Source organism: Felis catus, chromosome C1, assembly GCF_018350175.1.
Source record: "Felis catus isolate Fca126 chromosome C1, F.catus_Fca126_mat1.0, whole genome shotgun sequence".
Classification (NCBI taxonomy): domain Eukaryota; kingdom Metazoa; phylum Chordata; class Mammalia; order Carnivora; family Felidae; genus Felis; species Felis catus.
Window position 1 is genome coordinate 31845697 of NC_058375.1, and position 16587 is coordinate 31862283.

At 58.2% G+C, this 16587-nt stretch overlaps 2 protein-coding genes and 1 long non-coding RNA gene across 6 annotated transcripts in view; 2 read left to right on the forward strand and 1 right to left on the reverse strand.

Annotated features, from left to right (window-relative positions):
- Positions 1 to 6651, forward strand: part of CTPS1 (CTP synthase 1) — a 31225-nt gene extending 24574 nt beyond the window's left edge. For both annotated transcript variants that reach the window (XM_023258536.2, XM_023258535.2), the window contains exons 13-19: positions 492 to 535; positions 1815 to 1911; positions 2946 to 3001; positions 3102 to 3198; positions 3680 to 3824; positions 4311 to 4402; positions 5728 to 6651. In XM_023258536.2, coding sequence (XP_023114304.1) covers positions 492 to 535; positions 1815 to 1911; positions 2946 to 3001; positions 3102 to 3198; positions 3680 to 3824; positions 4311 to 4395 — 524 coding nt within the window. In that variant the 3' untranslated portion in view covers positions 4396 to 4402; positions 5728 to 6651. The remainder of the gene's footprint in view (positions 1 to 491; positions 536 to 1814; positions 1912 to 2945; positions 3002 to 3101; positions 3199 to 3679; positions 3825 to 4310; positions 4403 to 5727) is intronic.
- A 1420-nt stretch (positions 6652 to 8071) lies between these two features.
- Positions 8072 to 13545, reverse strand: SLFNL1 (schlafen like 1). 3 transcript variants are annotated; one of them, XM_019836768.3, is made up of 5 exons: positions 13139 to 13540; positions 11860 to 12391; positions 9750 to 10217; positions 9399 to 9542; positions 8072 to 8718 (listed from the first exon to the last, which is right to left on the reverse strand). In XM_019836768.3, the coding sequence occupies exons 2-5, from the start codon at positions 12244 to 12246 to the stop codon at positions 8596 to 8598; spliced, it is 1122 nt and encodes a 373-aa protein (XP_019692327.3). In that variant the 5' UTR covers positions 12247 to 12391; positions 13139 to 13540; the 3' UTR covers positions 8072 to 8595. The 3 variants fall into 3 exon arrangements, 2 of the variants coding, with proteins under 2 accessions (XP_019692327.3, XP_044891550.1); XM_045035615.1 differs by having other exon boundaries at positions 11860 to 12493; XR_006584212.1 differs by having other exon boundaries at positions 9399 to 9612; positions 13139 to 13545.
- On the forward strand, positions 11968 to 14738 carry LOC123379580. Its single transcript, XR_006584213.1, has 3 exons — positions 11968 to 12103; positions 13710 to 13900; positions 14205 to 14738. It is a non-coding gene; the product is annotated as an uncharacterized LOC123379580 (long non-coding RNA).
- The last annotated feature ends 1849 nt before the right edge of the window (positions 14739 to 16587 follow it).

Here is a 16587-nt window from a genome sequence, read left to right on the forward strand (position 1 = left end):
GCGGTTTTGCTTATGGTCAGACCATAAATACAGTAAAGGAGAGGAAGGCTTATTTGGGTGTTGAAATCAGTTCCTGATGTAGCTGCTGAGGGAGGCAGTGGGGCAGTGCAATGTAGGATGCACAGGAGGACAGGAATGTATTCCAGCCCGGAGAGATGCAGTCCGAGAGGGAAAAATGGACAGAACAGTGTAAGAACTGTCATAAGGATGCGTTATCTAAATAAAGGTTATGAGGTTGTGCCATTGGTTTTGATTTCCCCATTTTGTGCAGCTTGACTTCCCAGAGACTTAACAGGTGTAATGGAAAAACTCACCTGTGTTTGTGCACTGAGTCCTTCACGTCTTAACGTTATCCTTAGTTTTGTTCTAAATACCGAAGGGTCGCTTTACGTCGAGGAGGGAAATTGTGAGTTAGGGCTTAGGAATGACACTTTTCAATAATCAGGTTTGTTTGTAACTCTTTTCGTAACGTAAGTGTTTTGATTTTTCAGATGCCAATTCTACAGAGTTTGACCCTAAGACCAATCATCCTGTGGTGAGTCCAGGGTTTGAATGTTACCAGGGCTTAGAAGGGTGTGGAGGGGGCGGACACCGGAAAGAGACCCCTGGATCCACCCAGAGAACCCTCAGACCGGATAGAAAGAACTTTTTTATTTTTCATTGTGCAGTTTCTCACTTCTCTTCCCAGTTCGCAACAGAAAGTTTTTAAGACGGGTATCACCCCAGCCAACCAGGGTGGTTCCTGATTAAAATCACTCTTCATCCCCACTCCCCTTAGCCCTTAACTCCTCTTAGCACTCTAACGATCGTTTTGTACTGACACGAAACACCCACATGGGCACTTACTATGCGCCAGGCACTGTTCTCACCACTTAACGTGTATTCATTCATTCCATCCCCGACAACCCTGGGAGACGGGCATGTTATTCAGGAACCATGGAATATGGTTCTGATGTGTTTAACGGTAACCAAAGCTTTTGGAGGCCCCCGTACCTTGTGTGAGGTCTCCTGTCAGAGGCATATGGCTCCTGGGGAGGAATAGCGCCTTTACCCATCTTTGAATCTCCTATCCCGGGCGTGACAGGCGGGCTCTTGGTACCAGAGACACTGTGATAAACAAAGTGGACCAAGCTCTTGATCTCAGGGCATTTAAACAGCATCGGGATATGCTTGTTGACCTGCAGTTGAACTTTGCTAATACTAAGAGCTCAGGAGGAGAAGAATGAAGGGTTTGAAGCGTGCAGCCTCGGGGTGGTGGGAAAGCAGGGCCCAGATAGGGGCCTGGAGGCCTTAGAAAGTGCTCAGAGGAGCCCGGGACCGAGCGGTGGGCTGGGCTCCCATGGCAGGGGGGGCCTCGGCCTCTCCGCCCCACACACGTCCGCCAGGCTCCCGCCTAGACCCGGCAAACCCTGGAGAAGCATCCCTGTCCTCTGAGTGGCTCATGAGTCCGGTGGAGGGGACACGTGCTGTAACATCAGCATATCCTGTCTTGCATCCGTGCTGCTACGTTAGTCTCCAGAGCGTGTTGTGGCCCAGCAGCCCTCATGGTCCGAAGTGCTGGGGGCAGGAAGGGCCACGGGCAGGAGCAGCTGTGTTCGGTCCTACAGCTCAGGAGGACAGGCTAAAGGATTAAGCCGCTACCCAACACAGGTTCACAGACCGATTATGGGGAGGCATTTCCCCAGTGACAAACATCTCTTGTAAGGAAGGGCTGGGGAATCAGAGCCTCCTGCCAGGCTCTGTCACTCAGTGTAGGCAGTCTGCTAACGGAGGCAGAGTTTGGTAGCGTGTGTTTGTTTTTTGAACACCTCCAGGTCATAGACATGCCAGAACACAATCCTGGGCAGATGGGCGGAACCATGAGGCTGGGCAAGAGGAGAACCCTGTTCCAGACCAAGAACTCGGTCATGAGTAAGAGCGGCCTCTCACCGGCCCCGCCTTCAGCTCTGCGTGCCCAGGACGCACGTCTTGGGCTGCTGCTGGGGCTCCGAAGAGCCAGGCTGACTTTTTTGGTTTTGTTCTTGCTTTTGAGGTCTTTTTTCCCCCCTTCCTAGTCACATTCTTCTAGGATGTGCTGTAATAACCAGAGAAGCAGTGTGGCTCTTAGAAAGCTTGCAGGCAGTGCAGTCAGGGCCCTGGGGGCCTTGGGTGTGGGCGGCTGACCAGAAGGAGGCAGGTGAAATCTCCCCACACGGTCTGTCCTGTACCTCGTCTGTTCGGTTGAACCGAATTAAACTGCCAATGTTGGCGATTTCTGTCCCCCAGAAAGGCAGTTTTGTATGGTCCAACCTAACAAGGTTTTAGTCGAAAAGTACTAATACGCGCTAAAGATTTAGAGAAAATTGGGGCGGGGGGGAACATTTAGGAGAATTACTCCATTCAATCTCGTTTTCTTGCCCCCTGGGAAAATTCTGTCTTTACTAGCCGGGGCCCCATGTGTCTGTCAGTTTGAGTCACTTGAGTAGGTGGCCTTGGGGTCCTTCCAGCTCTGTGTTCTGTGGACTTGGGGGCCTCACCCTGCAGCCCTGGTGCCAAGGCTCTTTGCGCCTGTGACTTAACCGCATGGCGCTGCCCCGAGGACCATCCCTGTAGCTCTGGAAGTGTCTTTCTAGGCTTCCACTGTTTGATATGTCCTGGTGTGTTTTCCAAGGCAGTTTCCAGCAGGAAAGTGCTCTTGTACCTCAGTAATCGAGGTTGGAGGGTGGTGATGGAAACAGCTGTTCTAGTTTTTCTTGGTGTGGTCAAAACAGTCCAAGCCCAAGAATTCATGCAAATGGTGCTGCTATAGGCAGGAGGCTGTGGTTGCCTGGAGAATCCTAGAAATGACCTTCAAAAGGCCTGGCTGTGTAGGTGATTCCAAAGTAAACTGGGAAGCAAGAGGCAGTAGTGAATAGATTGTTCTGTGAAATCAGGACTCTTTACGGGAGCATGCTTGCTTTTGCCAGGGAAACTCTACGGAGACCCGGATTACTTGGAAGAGAGGCACCGCCACAGATTTGAGGTAAGGGGTGGAGCTTTGTGGCTTTTAAAGCTTCCTCCTTCCGGTTACTCTAGAGAAGTAAGCTGAGAGGTCAGTCAGCTTACTCTTCATGTTTCCATAGGTGAATCCAGTCCTGAAAAAGTGTTTGGAGGAGCAGGGCTTGAAGTTTGTTGGCCAGGATGTTGGGGGAGAGCGGATGGAGATCGTGGAGCTGGAGGGTGAGTGCGGGGTGGCTGTGCGTGGGCGGGGGGCGGGGGTGGCAGTGAGCACTGGCCTGCCAGCGGTAGGGAGGGCCCCGGCCCTGGTGGGGTGCTCTTGGAGAACGAGGCACCCAGAGCCCTGGGGAGCCTGTCCTTCCTCAGCCAGCACTGCGCTCCTGGCCTTGGTCCTCATTCTCCAGAATGAGAGCTTGGACTTGGCCCTTGAGCCCCACTTCCGATCTTGACGACCTGTGGACTCGGTCCCACGGAAGCCAGGGAGCAGGGGGAGCTGGGGCGGGCAGCCCCGAGGGGAGGCAGCGAGCAGGGCGACAGCATCCGTTCCCCCCGTTCTCTGACTGCCTTTCTCTAGGTTCTGATTCAGATGCTGGTTTTCGATCATTTTAAGGGTCCGTAGAAAGGTGAAACATTTGACAAGGTTTGCTCATCTGTTGTGTTCTATGCACATGACGAAAGCGCCGCTTCTGCGTGTCTGTTTCAGAGCATCCCTTTTTCGTTGGAGTCCAGTACCACCCTGAGTTCCTGTCCAGGCCCATCAAGCCTTCGCCTCCGTACTTTGGCCTTCTGCTGGCCTCCGTGGGGAGGCTCCCGCATTACCTCCAGAAAGGCTGCAGGCTCTCGCCCAGGTGCGGTCACTCCTCTGTAGTCCATCAGGGTGTCCCCTGCCCGTTACTGTGGTCTCCCTGGTGTTCCCGGCTGCTTCTGTGCCGCCCGGACCCCCCCCCCCCCCCTGCCCCGTGGTGGCCGGGGCCCCTCACCGTAGCACCTGGCCTCCGGGATCCCATGTAGCAGTAGGACCCTGGGTCCGTGGGGAGCTGGCTTTCACGAGCTGGCGGCCACAGCCCTGGTGGATTTCCTGCCCCGCTGCGACTTTATCCTCACCCTGAGCTGGTGGGTAGAGTATCAGGACCACAGTGTAAGTCGAACGTATATCTTTTGTAACTAGAAGAAGAAAATCCCTCTACAGCTCCATGCTAAATACATAAGGCGGGAAAGCGTCTGATTCCTGCTGTGGGTAGGCAGGTGTCCCTGTGCTGATGGTGGCTAGAAAAACAGAGAAGGAAAGCGTGTGTTTGGTGGGAGACGACGAATAAACCATCTGAATTCCACAGGGACACCTACAGCGACAGGAGCGGAAGCAGCTCCCCGGACTCTGAAATCACCGAGTTGAAGTTTCCGTCAATAAATCATGACTGATGATGACGTAAGTGGTGTTTTTAAGCTGTAGTATTTTTGTTTGTTTTAATGGCGATAATACTAGAATTGCAAGGATATCGCGAAGGTTCAGTGTGGAGAACTTCATCTGCCCAGAATGCAGGTGGTAGGGTCCGTGTGGGCATCAGCCAGGTGAGAGGCCCGTCTGAGTTACAGCACACCCGTCCCCCTGCCTCGGGGACCCCAGTGCAGGGCGGAGGGGACACGAGTCATTGGGCAGCTGTCTTGTTACCGATTGCTTCATCCAGGTGCCAGTCTGACCAAATCTGGGGGAACTGGGTTCTCAGACCCTGTTATTTCGTGTAGCTATAAACTTAGAGATCGTGAAGGAGGTGACGGGTATGACAAAGCGGCGTTGGTCACTTTTGCAGAAACTCAGGCTTTCGTCAGGAGGTGCTTTAAGATTGATACCTACAATGCTTTTATGTTGACTGCTGCTGATTCTCGAACTCCCTCAGAATCTGAACAGTTACCGGGCCAGCTTTGAACGTTAGTCTTTATGGTGACAGGGTTTGTACGTCTATAAAGTCTGGTAGCCTTGGGCACTGCCGTGAATTATACAAAATATCGTGATAACTGAGTGAACCGTGTCGGCAAAAATCCACATCTTGTTAGTGGGGGTGTCGGAAGGGGGTTGGGGTGGCAGGAACCCGTGGGGTCTGAAGGAACCAGGGCTGTCTCGCGGTCCCATGTTTGGGGGCCCCACCACAGGCGGGCGGCCTCCTGAAGCCTGCGTCCCTCACGTTCACACGCACGGCTGTGCCCCTCCCGCCCTGGACCCTGAGCCACTGGCCCGTGAGAGCGTGAGGGGGCGCTGGTTTCCGTTAGCACACACGCACGCGTGCATCGCTCTGCCGGGCGGGGGGGGGGGGGGGGGAGGGTGCATCGCTCTGCCGGGGCGGGGGGGGGGGTTGTCTGCTGGTCTGAGAAACTGCGCTATAGACAGCAAGCGTTCACGGTCAGTGGGTGGCGGGTCAGGTCTGTGGAGACACTCCCTGCTGCGTCGAGTGGAGGCTCCCCCGCCAGCGGCCTGCGAGGACACCGGGCGCACCGACCGGAGCCCCGGTGTCGGGGTGGAGGAAGAAGCCCCTGAGGTCTGGAAAATGTGTGGGGGTGCAGGAATCACCAGTGCAGCTTCTGACTCCTCGCGTTAGGTTCTTGCCGCTGGTCCTCACTGAGCCCCTGGCGTAGTTTGCCACAGCAGCCGACGAAATCCTCACTTGTCTACTGGAACATACGTCGTGTAACTGCTCTCTCTCTCTCTCTCTCTCTCTCTCTCTCTCTCTCTCTCCCTCTCTTTCTTTTGTTTAACAGGGATGATTCTTCCAGACAGCCTTCGGACTTGAGAGTTTACAGCTTTGATTTTACACTCAGCTTTTGACACTTCCTTTAAATTATGTTTTTATTAAGATTATTTTATTATGGGGGAAAGGTATTTGGAAGACTCTGTGACTCGCATGTCCCATCCTATGTATCGGCTCCTACACAGTGCCGCCCCGTGTGGACGCCTGGTGTGGAAACCCCGTGTGGAAGCCCGGTGTGGACGCCCCGTGTGGTCCCCAAAGCTCTTGGCCGAGGAGCGGGTCCTCTGGGCAGGAGCGGATGATGCGCGTGCCGGTGGAGCGCCCATTGGTCACCTCGTTTCTCCAAACTACCTCCTGTCGTGGTGGATCCAGGCGTGTAGCCCGTCGCCTCCCCTTGAATGCCTAGACCGTGGGAAGTGTGTGCCACGCGGACCTAGTGCGTGCGGAGGGACGATTCTGGCGAGTGCTCACGGCGGCCGGTGCTGGGAACCCCTGCTCTGCGGGGCCGCCCGCCGCCCGCTGTGACTGGTACTGTCGTCCAAAGGGAACGGTTAGTTTGGGGTCACGTGGAACAGCAGGTGACCGGTCTCTCGGAAGCGTGGTTTCCGCATCCCTGTGCTCTGGCCACACTTCTCTTCCTGGGGCTGGGAGATACTCCTTGCATCAAGGGGTTGCTTAAAAAAAAAAAAAAAGAAAGAAAGAAAGAAAAAAGAACAAAGAATCTTTTGGGGAAACTGCCTCTAAAACCCTCTCATCTACAGACAGCTTTGCTTGAGGGGATTTCTTCCTTCCAGAACGGTGTTATTGCGGTTGAAATGCAATATGGAAAGCTATTTTCGTAACGTGACGTAACAGTAGGCACCGCCGTGTGCCTGTCCTATTCTGGCTAGCCCCCGTGTATACTCTAACTTAAGAAATAAATAATGCAGAATGAGCCACGCTTTGTGATGCGCTTTACGCCGCGGCCGGTGGGGAACGTCTGAGTGTGGCAGCCAGACATGTCTGTGTCACCTGAACTCTCAGTACCTGGCTCTCCTCCAGTGGGGCGTCCTTTGGTGGACGATCTGATGACACTTCATTTAAAAACTGAGAGTAGCCATTTTTTTTTTTTTAATGTATGTTTTTTTTTGAGAGAGAGAGCGAGCGTGACAGAGAAGGGGCAGAGAGAGAGGAAGACACAGAATGTGAAGCAGGCTCCAGGCTCTGAGCTGTCAGCACGGAGCTCGATGCGGGGCTCGAATCCACAAACTGCAAGGTCATTCATGACCTGAGCCGAAGTCAGATGCTTAACCGACTGAGCCACCCAGGCGCCCCAAGGGAAGCGTGTTTTGCAGGCCCTCCTGTGAAATGCCGTCTGACAAGATTCCATGGTTTTCTAGTGGCTCAGACCTAAGTCTAGGCGGCTCCTTGTTTCACCAGCAGATATTTATTTGGCAGCCACTACATGCTCACCATGTCTGAGATTTTGAACTTAACAGCCATGAACAAAACAGATCCAGACCGCTGTCCCCCGGAGCATGGATTCTACTGCAGGGGAGGGGACAGCTATAAATAAAAGCTACGGAAAGTGACTGACAAGTGCACTGGGGAAAAAGGTTGGAAGCAGGAAAGGGGGAAGGGGGGTGCTGGGGAAGGAGGTATAATTTGAAGTGGGCTGGGTAGCGAATATCCTTCCCTGTCACTTGAAAGTGGAGCAGAGAGGAAATAGTCCTGCAGCTCTCTGGGGGAGGAGCATTCGGGAGGGGGGGGGGGGGAAGCAGCCAGTGCAAAGGCCCTGAAGCAAGTGTGTTCATGAAACAAGCTGGTGGGTGTAGCTGGAACACAGGAGCAAGGGGCAGGAGGGGTTGAGGTCAGATGGGCCAACTTGCCAATTGTATAGACCACTGGTTGGACTTGGCTTCTGATGAAATGGGGAGTTCTTTTGAGTTCTTTGAGCCCGAGCAGACATGATCAGACATTGGCTTTCTAGTCTCTGGCTCGGCTGGTGGAGATGACAGGGGAAATGGCCAGAGCAGGAATCCTCGCCAGTGGCTGGAGGGTGCTTGGGATGGAAGTCAAACTCTTCCTGTACAGGGGCTGGGGAGACAGGGCGTGGCTCTGATGATGACAAGTGCTCCTGCCCCCAGTCCATTTCACTGTCTTACAGATGAAGAAACTGAACAGAGGTAGCAATGTGCCCCAGGGGACCCGGTCTTTAAGGCAAAGCTGGAATGGATTGCAACCATCCAGGCCCCATAGCTCCGTGTGGCAGGAGCCCGGGGCTGGCTCAGCCTCCGGGACAGAGGTGGGCTGGGCGCGGGGCTCAGGGCTCAGCTGCATCCAGCTGGCCGGCCGGAAAAGAACCATTCTTGCCCCAGGGTGCATGTAATTTATTAAAGAGCTTTGACAGTCACAAGTTCCAGCAAGCCCGGGGTGGTGGCTGCAGGGTGGCCTGTTTGCCCTACAGGCACGGTTACCGAGCGCGCCTGGCCATCTGCAGAAGGGCTTTCCCTGTATGACGCATTCCTTTCTGGCCCCGTCTCGCCACTGGCGTCGCAGACCCCGGGCTGGGCAAAGGGAGCTTCTGAGGCAGTAGGACCGTCCCTCACAGCTCAGCCCTCCGATCGCCCTGGCCAAGTTTTTACCAGTTCTTTCCGGAAGGAAGGTTCCTTGGGGATCGTGCTAAGAGCGGTTTCCCAGCTACACAGACGGGGGTCCGCTCGGGATTGAAGCCCGCGCGTGTGCGGTTGTCCAAGGAGCGAGGATGGTCGCGCTCCCGTCCACCTCTGAACGGCCCAGACGGGTTTTAAAGGGAGGACTTCGGCTCAGACAGGAAATCCTGCATCTGCCAGGGAGAGCTGGCCTGCCGGTGCCCGGCCCTGCTCGCCGACCGGGGCCCTCACAGGACGCAGCAGGTGCGGGAGCCGGGTCCTTGCTGCTTCAGCTGCTGCCGGAGCTGCTCCTTCTCCGCCGTCAGCACCTTCACCCTCTCCTGCAGCGTGCGCAACTCCGCCACCCATTTCTGCGGTGTGTGTGTGGGGGGGGGGTGGGGTCACCCCACAAGCAGAGGCCTGAGGTGGTGCCGCCTCGGGTTTGCCCCCTCCACCCAGGGTTGAACTGACGGAGGAAGGCAAGGCCCGGAGGGCCCAGGGGGGGCCTACTCAAGGTCACTGGGGACCACATGGCCCTTCCCTGCTTGGTGGGAGCCGGGTTCCTGGCCATGCCACCACCCCTGACAAATCAACCCTGGGGGCTGAGGGAAGCCGCTTGACCTGAGGGGCCTGCCAGCATCCCAGCGTCCGGGCCCGGCCTCCTCAAGGGTTGGGTGGGAGCCGCCCGGGCATGTCCCTCCCTCTCTCCGCCAGCCCCTTGCTCTCCTCTGCTTTTCTGCCATCTGATGTTTCCCTCTTGAAAAGGCTTTTTCTTAGGACTCTGTCCAGCACTAACTGCCCCCCATTGTAAGGGCCTTCCCCTAAATACAGTATAGTACGGCCCCGTCTTCAGGGTGGTCTTAAAGCTTCTCAAGATTCCATCCTCCCCCCCCCCACCCCGGCTCCCCCAGCCCCCGGTGGTGGAACAGGGGGTGTAGCAGGGTTATTTCAGTGCTCCCCCCCTGCCCTGTGTGCTTGCGGGTGATGGAGCACTGAGGGAAACCCGATGGCATGGCCAGGACTGCTGGCCTGCCCCCGCCCCACCGCTTACCTGCTTGCACCACTCCTGGATGGCGTGGACAGACAGCGGGCCCTGGATGCTCCCGTCCCGCCGCAAGAACACCTCCCCCTGGTCAGTCTCATAGAGCTGCGGCTCGGCCTGGGCCCTGGGGGCGCGCACGCTCAGACGGATCACCTTGGTAAGGGCGACAGTGACTCTGGTCGCTAATCCCACCTGGCTGGCTCTTCCGGGCTCCTGGGGCAGCCTGGTGGGCGAGGGGGCACTTCTGGCCTCTCCGGTCACTCTGCCCGGCCCCCCTCCGCCCCCACCCTCCCCCCCCAGCCCTGCTCAGCAGAGCCGAATGGGGCCATCACGCGGGGGCCAGACAGACCCAGGGCTCACCTTGAGGGGGGTGGGGTAGGCGATGGTGCTGACCACGGGGATGAAGGAGAGTGTGTAGGCGTCGGGGAAGACCTGGGGCTGGAAACCCTGCAGGATGGAGTCCACCAGCAGGCGCACGCGGTCCTCGTCGCGGTGGCTGCAGGGGACGCCCCGCACCAGGCCGCTGTCCTCGACGCCCACGAACAGGCTGCCGCCCTCGCCGTTGAGGAAGGCGCACGCGTAGCGCCGCAGGTGGTGCTTGAAGGCCAGGCTCAGGTACTCGCCGCCGCCGCGCTTGAACTCCACGCTGCGCGTCTCGCTGCCCAGGAAGGCGCCCTGGAAGAGGCGCTCCTGGCCCGGGACCTCCTGGTGCACGATGGCGCTGTCGGAGCGTGCGCCGCTGGGCCGGTCCTGGGACCTCTGCGGGGCCCGTGCCGGGGGGCTGTTGGCAGGGTTGGGGCTCGGGCTCCGGCTGCTGTCGTCCTCCCGCTGGGGTGAGGGGTGAGAGTAAGGAGCCTTGGGGGACAGGACAAGAGGGACGGGACACACCTCCTTCCGCCTGGGGCCCAGCCTGCTGGGGCATCCTAATGCCCCGGCCCAGGCGGAAGGGCCTAACTGCCCACCGTCCTGCAGCCAGTGCTGGAAACCTGCTAAGTCAAGGGTTTGAGCCGCCACTGCGCCTTCCTGCTGGGCTATGGTAGGCATGGTGAGGACAAGGAGTTCTCCTTCTCAGGTCGGGGGCCAGAACCCCGGAGGCCAATCTCTTCCCACTTAGGTTGTAGACTGGCCTCTGAGGCTCGGGGCCAAGATCATTCCAACAGATAACCCCCTTCTTGTCTCCCTGAAATGCCTGCCTATCGCTTTCTGGACCACCGATCAGTCCTGAATCTCAACCCTCCTCTGGCCCTCCTGAGACCCCTTCCGTGGTTTCTGTTTTGCCCTCGGGCTCTGTGCATGAGCAGACTCATGGCCACCGGCCTCTTCTGGGCCTCATCACGGCCTCGGTACCTCCCATCCACCCTCCTTGCTGACCCTGGACGCAAGAAGATTCTCACTCCTCCCTTACTGGGTTCTCTGCTGCTGTCCCCGGCTCCTTGCTGCCTCCCAGTCTCCAGCAGGGGCTTCCGGGGCTGGGAGTGCCGTGCGGGCTGGGGCATGGTGGTGAGGGGCGCATCCCTACCAGCCCTGCAGTTCCCAAAGGAAACAGTTTCTCAGAAACACGAGAAACTGCCACACAAACATGAAGTCAGGCTCACAGGTCTTGAAATGTCAGTCACAGAGCCGTTCAGTTCTGCAACCATTTGAACACCACGGGGTTTTCATCCCGAAAGAAAAGGAAAACCAAGATCACCTGTCTCACAGAGTGTCCCGCCACAGCCGCAGTGAGTTGACTGCGCCCTCCCATCCCCCATAAAGGCCCACCTTCCCTCCCTCCCCCTGCTTCGGTCTCCTGGCCCCTGCCCTCTGGCCCAGCTTTCTTCCTCAGCTCCCCAGCAGCCTTCAACCTGAGCTCCAGCGGCACCAAAAGGCTTGCCCTTCTGCAAATGCAACATCCCCCCTCACCGTGTCCCCCTGCCTAGAACGACCTTGCGCTCCCCGAGTCCCAGCTTAGACTTCAGCCCTTCTGTGAATCTGTCCCCACAGCTCTGTGTCCTCCCACGGCTCCAGGCTGCCGAAGCGCTGTAACTGGCTCTGTCTGGCTCTGCTCAAAGATGAGGGCTCTTTAAGGCAGGGCCGAGCCTTTGCTTTCTGCTGTGCAGCCTGGCTTGGAGCGGGCACTGATGTTGGCCAGCCGAGTGGATGAGGTGGGCCAAAGAGAAAACCCTGAAGGCCCGGGCTGGCCCAGACCCAGAGGATGGAATACAGAAGGGCCCAGGGAGGAGTCCCCACACTTTGGCCCTTCTCCAAACGCTTCCAGGCTGGAGGCAAACTGTGAAGGTCAGCGAGCCTCCCCAGAGTCAGCAGGCAGTGCCAGCCTCAGGCTATGCTCATTTGAGTACCAGCCCGCAGGTTTGCAGATCTGCCCCTGGCTCCTCAAAGACGCACCTCCACCCCTGCCCAGGCTTCTCCCCGCCCCCGGGTGAGGCTCTGGGGCTTGCAGGCTTGGTGGCTCCAGAAGCGCCCCCTTTACCTCTCTGCCGCGCGAGGGCCCTCGGCCGTCACCCAACACCAGCTCCTTCCCGCGGGCCACCAGCTCCTTGAGGACCTGGTGCTCCTCCATGGCCGTCTGCAGGCGCCAGGGGAGGGAGGCCAGGCTGTCCCTGTGGGTGGTCACCTGCACCAGTGCGTAGGCCTTCCGTGGTCGCCTCACCACCTCGATGTGCTCCCGTGCCACCGGCAGCCCCAGCCGTTCCAGGGCGTCTCGCAGCAGGCAGGTGAGCACAGGCACTGAGAACTGGGGGTTCAGGTGGCCCACGTAGAGAATGTGCGTGCTGGGCGTCACCTGCAGGCCTGAGTCCTCAGGCAGGGACTCTTCCCCGGGGACCTCTTGCAGGGGCGGCGTGCCCGGGAGCTCCATGAGGGGCTGTTGCACCTGCGTTTGCGGTGATCTCTTCCTGGTGGGGGGTCCCTGGAGAGGTCTCCCTCAGAAGGGCTTCTGGGAGTCCTTACTGCTGGCTGTTCTTCCCAGGGCCTCCCAGGGGACTCAGGGGGTGCAGAGGCTCCTGGGAGGTTCACAGATTGGCAGGGGCTGGGCAGAGCCAGAGGGAGGGAGGGAGGGCAGAGGGCCAGCCGGAAGGGGCCTGCCACCCACCCAAGCCCAAGGCCTAGGACAGGAAAGAAGGGAGTCAGCCAGGGCTGAGGCAGACAGCAGAGCATGCGGGCCTGCCCCTCCATTCTACAGGAGGGAAGACCGAGGGGATATGCCCAAAGAAGGGCCGAGGGGACCAGAACTCAGGTCTTTGAGGGCCCCACCACAACCCTTCGTGGGCCCCAGACGTCCTGTCTTTCCTCTCCAGTCCACAGGCTGGAGGCCTCCCAGGGTTTCCTGCCCCCTAGGGGTCCCTGCTGCCTCCAGGCCCCAGGGAAACCTTTTCAAGGGGACTCTGGAGAGGAAGCTTTAACCCGGGGCTTGGAGGACCAGCAGCAGCCACACCGAAGCTTCTTGCCCCGTCTGAGCCTGGTGTGAGCCCAGCAGAGGCTCTGAAACAGGGCTGGGCCAGAGGGTTTTTAGAGCAGGGGACACTGATGAAAGCTTTGGCCCCTCCCCAGAAAAACGGCCTTCCAGTTTGAGGAGGCTCACGGCCCTTCTTAAGAACTCCTGGTCTAAGACCGAATCCTCTGATTTGGGTCCAGAGAGCAGAAGTGAGGAGGGGCAGAGCTGGCGCCCTTAAGGACGCCCGCTCCCGCAGGGCCAGGGGCCTCATGCCCGAGCTGTGCACAGGCGGAACACACAGGAGCCCTCCACTCACCCCCACACACCCGGCCTCCGTTCTGGGCGGCAGCTACCACTCGCCTGCATCTTTTCAGATTGGATCCTTGAGACAGTCAGGGCCTGGCGACCAGCACGGCTGGGGTGGGGGCATTCAGGGCAAACAGGAACAGGAGGAAAAGGGAGGCCTATGACCCTCATGTCCTGAGGGTTCCTGGTGGAGCGTGGGGGGTGCCCGCCCTCAGCTCCCACAGACTCCTGACCCCTGGCCAGCAGCTCCCTGGTTTGGGGGGGGATCTTGGGGGCTCCGCGGCGGGCAGGGAGAACAGGGGCTGCAGGAAGTGGGCGGGGCCTGCACAGCCACCTCTGTGATCTCACAGGAGTCAACAATGACTTCCTGGCCGGCCTCAGGCCCCCGGGTTGGGAAGCCAATCAGGAAAACTCCCCCCCCCCCCCCCCCCCCCCCGTTCCCGACCCCCAAGGTAGTGAACACACACTATGGCTGGGCTGTGTGGCTCCGTCTGAGCAGCTCCCAGAGTCCAGGGGCTGAGAACGTACTTCCTCCTTCTGTAATGTCTCTTCTGTCCCTGCCCCAAACCGTGACCACGCAGGTCCTCCGGTGCCACGAGTCCCCATCTTCCCCTGCGTGACCAATCCCAGGCTCCGCTGAGCACTGATGACCCAGCTACTCCCAAGACGGATCTGAGCACACGCCGCTGGGCCCAGGGCTGCCCCGGACCCCAGGCCCCCTGCTCCACGCCAGAGACGGAGGTTGCTGTCCGGCCGGAGCCCTGAAAAATAGGTCAAGATTTGCCACTTCTTTTCAAGGACAGGGTTGTCACCTACTCTTTGACGGGGGCCAAGACATGGGTGATACACAGCCTTTATTAAAAGCAGAAATCTGTTCTGCAGCAGGTGGGGGGTTTGGTAAATGCTTTCATTATGCAGATGTAGGTAGCTCGTTCCCACGCTTCTGGAAGTCCTGAGTTGGAGGGGTGGTGAGTGTGGAGGCAGGTGCTCCGGACTGGGGAGGCTGGGGGCAGCGGGGTGCTTCCCTTCTGTGAGCAGCCGTTCTGGAGATGCTAATGGAGTTTTGTTTCCCTCAGGGACACTGAGGCAGAGGCTTGGCTGGGGAAGCCCAGAGAGGAGACCGAGGCCGTCAGGCGCAGCGTGAGGCTCTGGAAGAGCCTGGCAGGTGCCTTCCCCGTGCCCACCCCGGCATGACGGCTGGGAGCTCCCCATGCTCCCCCTCCTCTCTAGACTCTGCCAACACGAGCTGCTCTCACCGCAACCATGCAGCAGGGGCTGTAGCTGCCGAAGAAGAAGGCTACGTGGGGTCGTGGCTGGCCAGGAGAGGCGCCCTGACGGACGGAACATGTGAACATGTGAACCAGAGGACGTGACTCACTTCTCCAGGGGCCTTGCTATCGGGCAGTCTTTTGCGTGAGGTTTTCCACGCTGATCTGTGCCCAAGCTCTCCGCACTCTTACTGGGGGTCTCTTTAAACACCTGCATTACTGGGGCGCCTGGGTGGCTCAGTCGGTTGAGCGTCCGACTTCGGCTCAGGTCACGATCTCACTGTCCGTGAGTTCGAGCCCCGCGTCGGGCTCTGTGCTTACTGCTCGGAACTTGGAGCCTGTTTCGGATTCTGTGTCTCCCTCTCTCTCTGACCCTCCCCGGTTCATGCTCTGTCTCTCCCTGTCTCAAAAATAAAATGTTAAAAAATAAAAAAAAAATAAACACCTGCATTACTAATTTCCCTGGGATCTTGAACCACCTCACATGAAATGAACATCCGTTCCACTTCCTTTTGGAGGGGGGGGGTAAAAACTGTCATTGTAAGCACTGAATACATTTACAAAGTGATGTCTTAAATACTGAAATGTGCTGCAATATCACTGGGTTACTTACAGCATCGGGCTTTCTAACAGTACTGATGGCACTTCGCAGGTGGCCCGGCTGGTGGCAGACACAGGTCCGGTGTTAGGGATAAGCAGCCCCTTGTAGTCCCCTCACTGGATGTCTGTGGCCTTATTGACAAACCCTACTTTGCACTAGAGGGAAAAAACTCTTGAATCTAAGATTAAGAATGTGAGGTGGACCCAAAGATGAGGGGGAGAGGGAAGCTATGGATAAGGTTCTTCCCGTGTTATCTGGAGAGTGTCCACTTGGTGGCCCCACACGGCCACGATCCCCGAAACCACATCAACAACGGGTGTCTGCGCTGACTGCCTAGGGAGGCCAGCCAAGGAGCAGAGGGGCAGGGGCAGAGGCCAGAACTGAGCTCAGCCATCATGTGGGAGAGGACAGGATGTCCGGAGAGCAAACTCTGGAGCTCGGGGGAGAAGTGGTATGGACCCAGCCTTTGCCATCTGGGCCCCACGGCGGCGCTCCAGCCCATCTGGAACCTTCCCCTTGCGTGTGGGCATCTGCCTGCTGATTCCCGCCCACCTCTGGCAGGGTCCAGCCCCAGCTACCCACAGGTGTCTTGGGTCCTGTGTCTTTACACTGGGACTTGTCAGCTGTGGGTCGCTGGAAGCACCTGCAGTGGCTTTGGTGTTGCAGGCCCGGCACAAATGCACAGTGTGTGACACGTGGCTGTCGTGGTCCCTGGTCTAGAGGTTTCCAGCTGTGGAGCTTCCTGATAAAATGAGGTGACTTAGGGCAAGGAGGCTGCCAAAAGCTGAGGGACGATGAGGGGAGGGGTGTCTGGGCTCTCCGAGGCAAGAATGTTCTCCAAGGTTTCAGCGTTAGTTGCAGGGAGGAGGGGGGAGTCACCTTACGGCTCTTCCTGAGGAGGGATCGTGGCATCGGTGTGAGGGTAGAAACAGCGTCCACTCGGACGACCAGAGCCACAGCCCAGAGATCTCAGGTTGTTTCAGAAAGATGTCACCGAGGGATGCTGCGGAGGCTCCTGCTCAGGACTCACGGCCTGACAACGCGGAGGTGACAGGGACCGTGTGGCCAGCAGCAGGGAGGGGCCACAGGTGGGGAGGGGGCAGACAGTTCCTGAAACCATTCAGCCCTCAGTAGAGCCTGGACTCTTCCGTCATCTCCTGAAGCACATGAACCTCCTGCTGTTCCTCAGCACCGGAGTCAACGCCCTCTCCTTGTGGTGGTGAGTGTGGCACGTGAAGCTGGTGCCGGGGGGCCTGTGACCCCCCCCAGTCCCAGATGTGTTCCCATTTTGTGGGCAGCTGGACTACTGGGGGTTCATGGAGTGGTCTCGCCTGCCCGGCAGGTGTTTGGGGATGCCAGAGGCCACTTCAGCTTCTCCACAGGACTCTGGGTCACTATCAGAAGGCTTGGCTTTGGGGGGCACCAGGGTGGCTCAGTCGGTTAAAGCAGCCGACTTTGGCTCCGGTCATGATCTCACGGTTGGTGGGTTTGAGCCCCGCATCTGCTGTCAGTGCAGAGCCTGCTTTGGATCCTTTGTCTCTCTCAGTCCCTCTCCTGCTCTCTCTCTCTCTCAAAAATAAATAATATTAA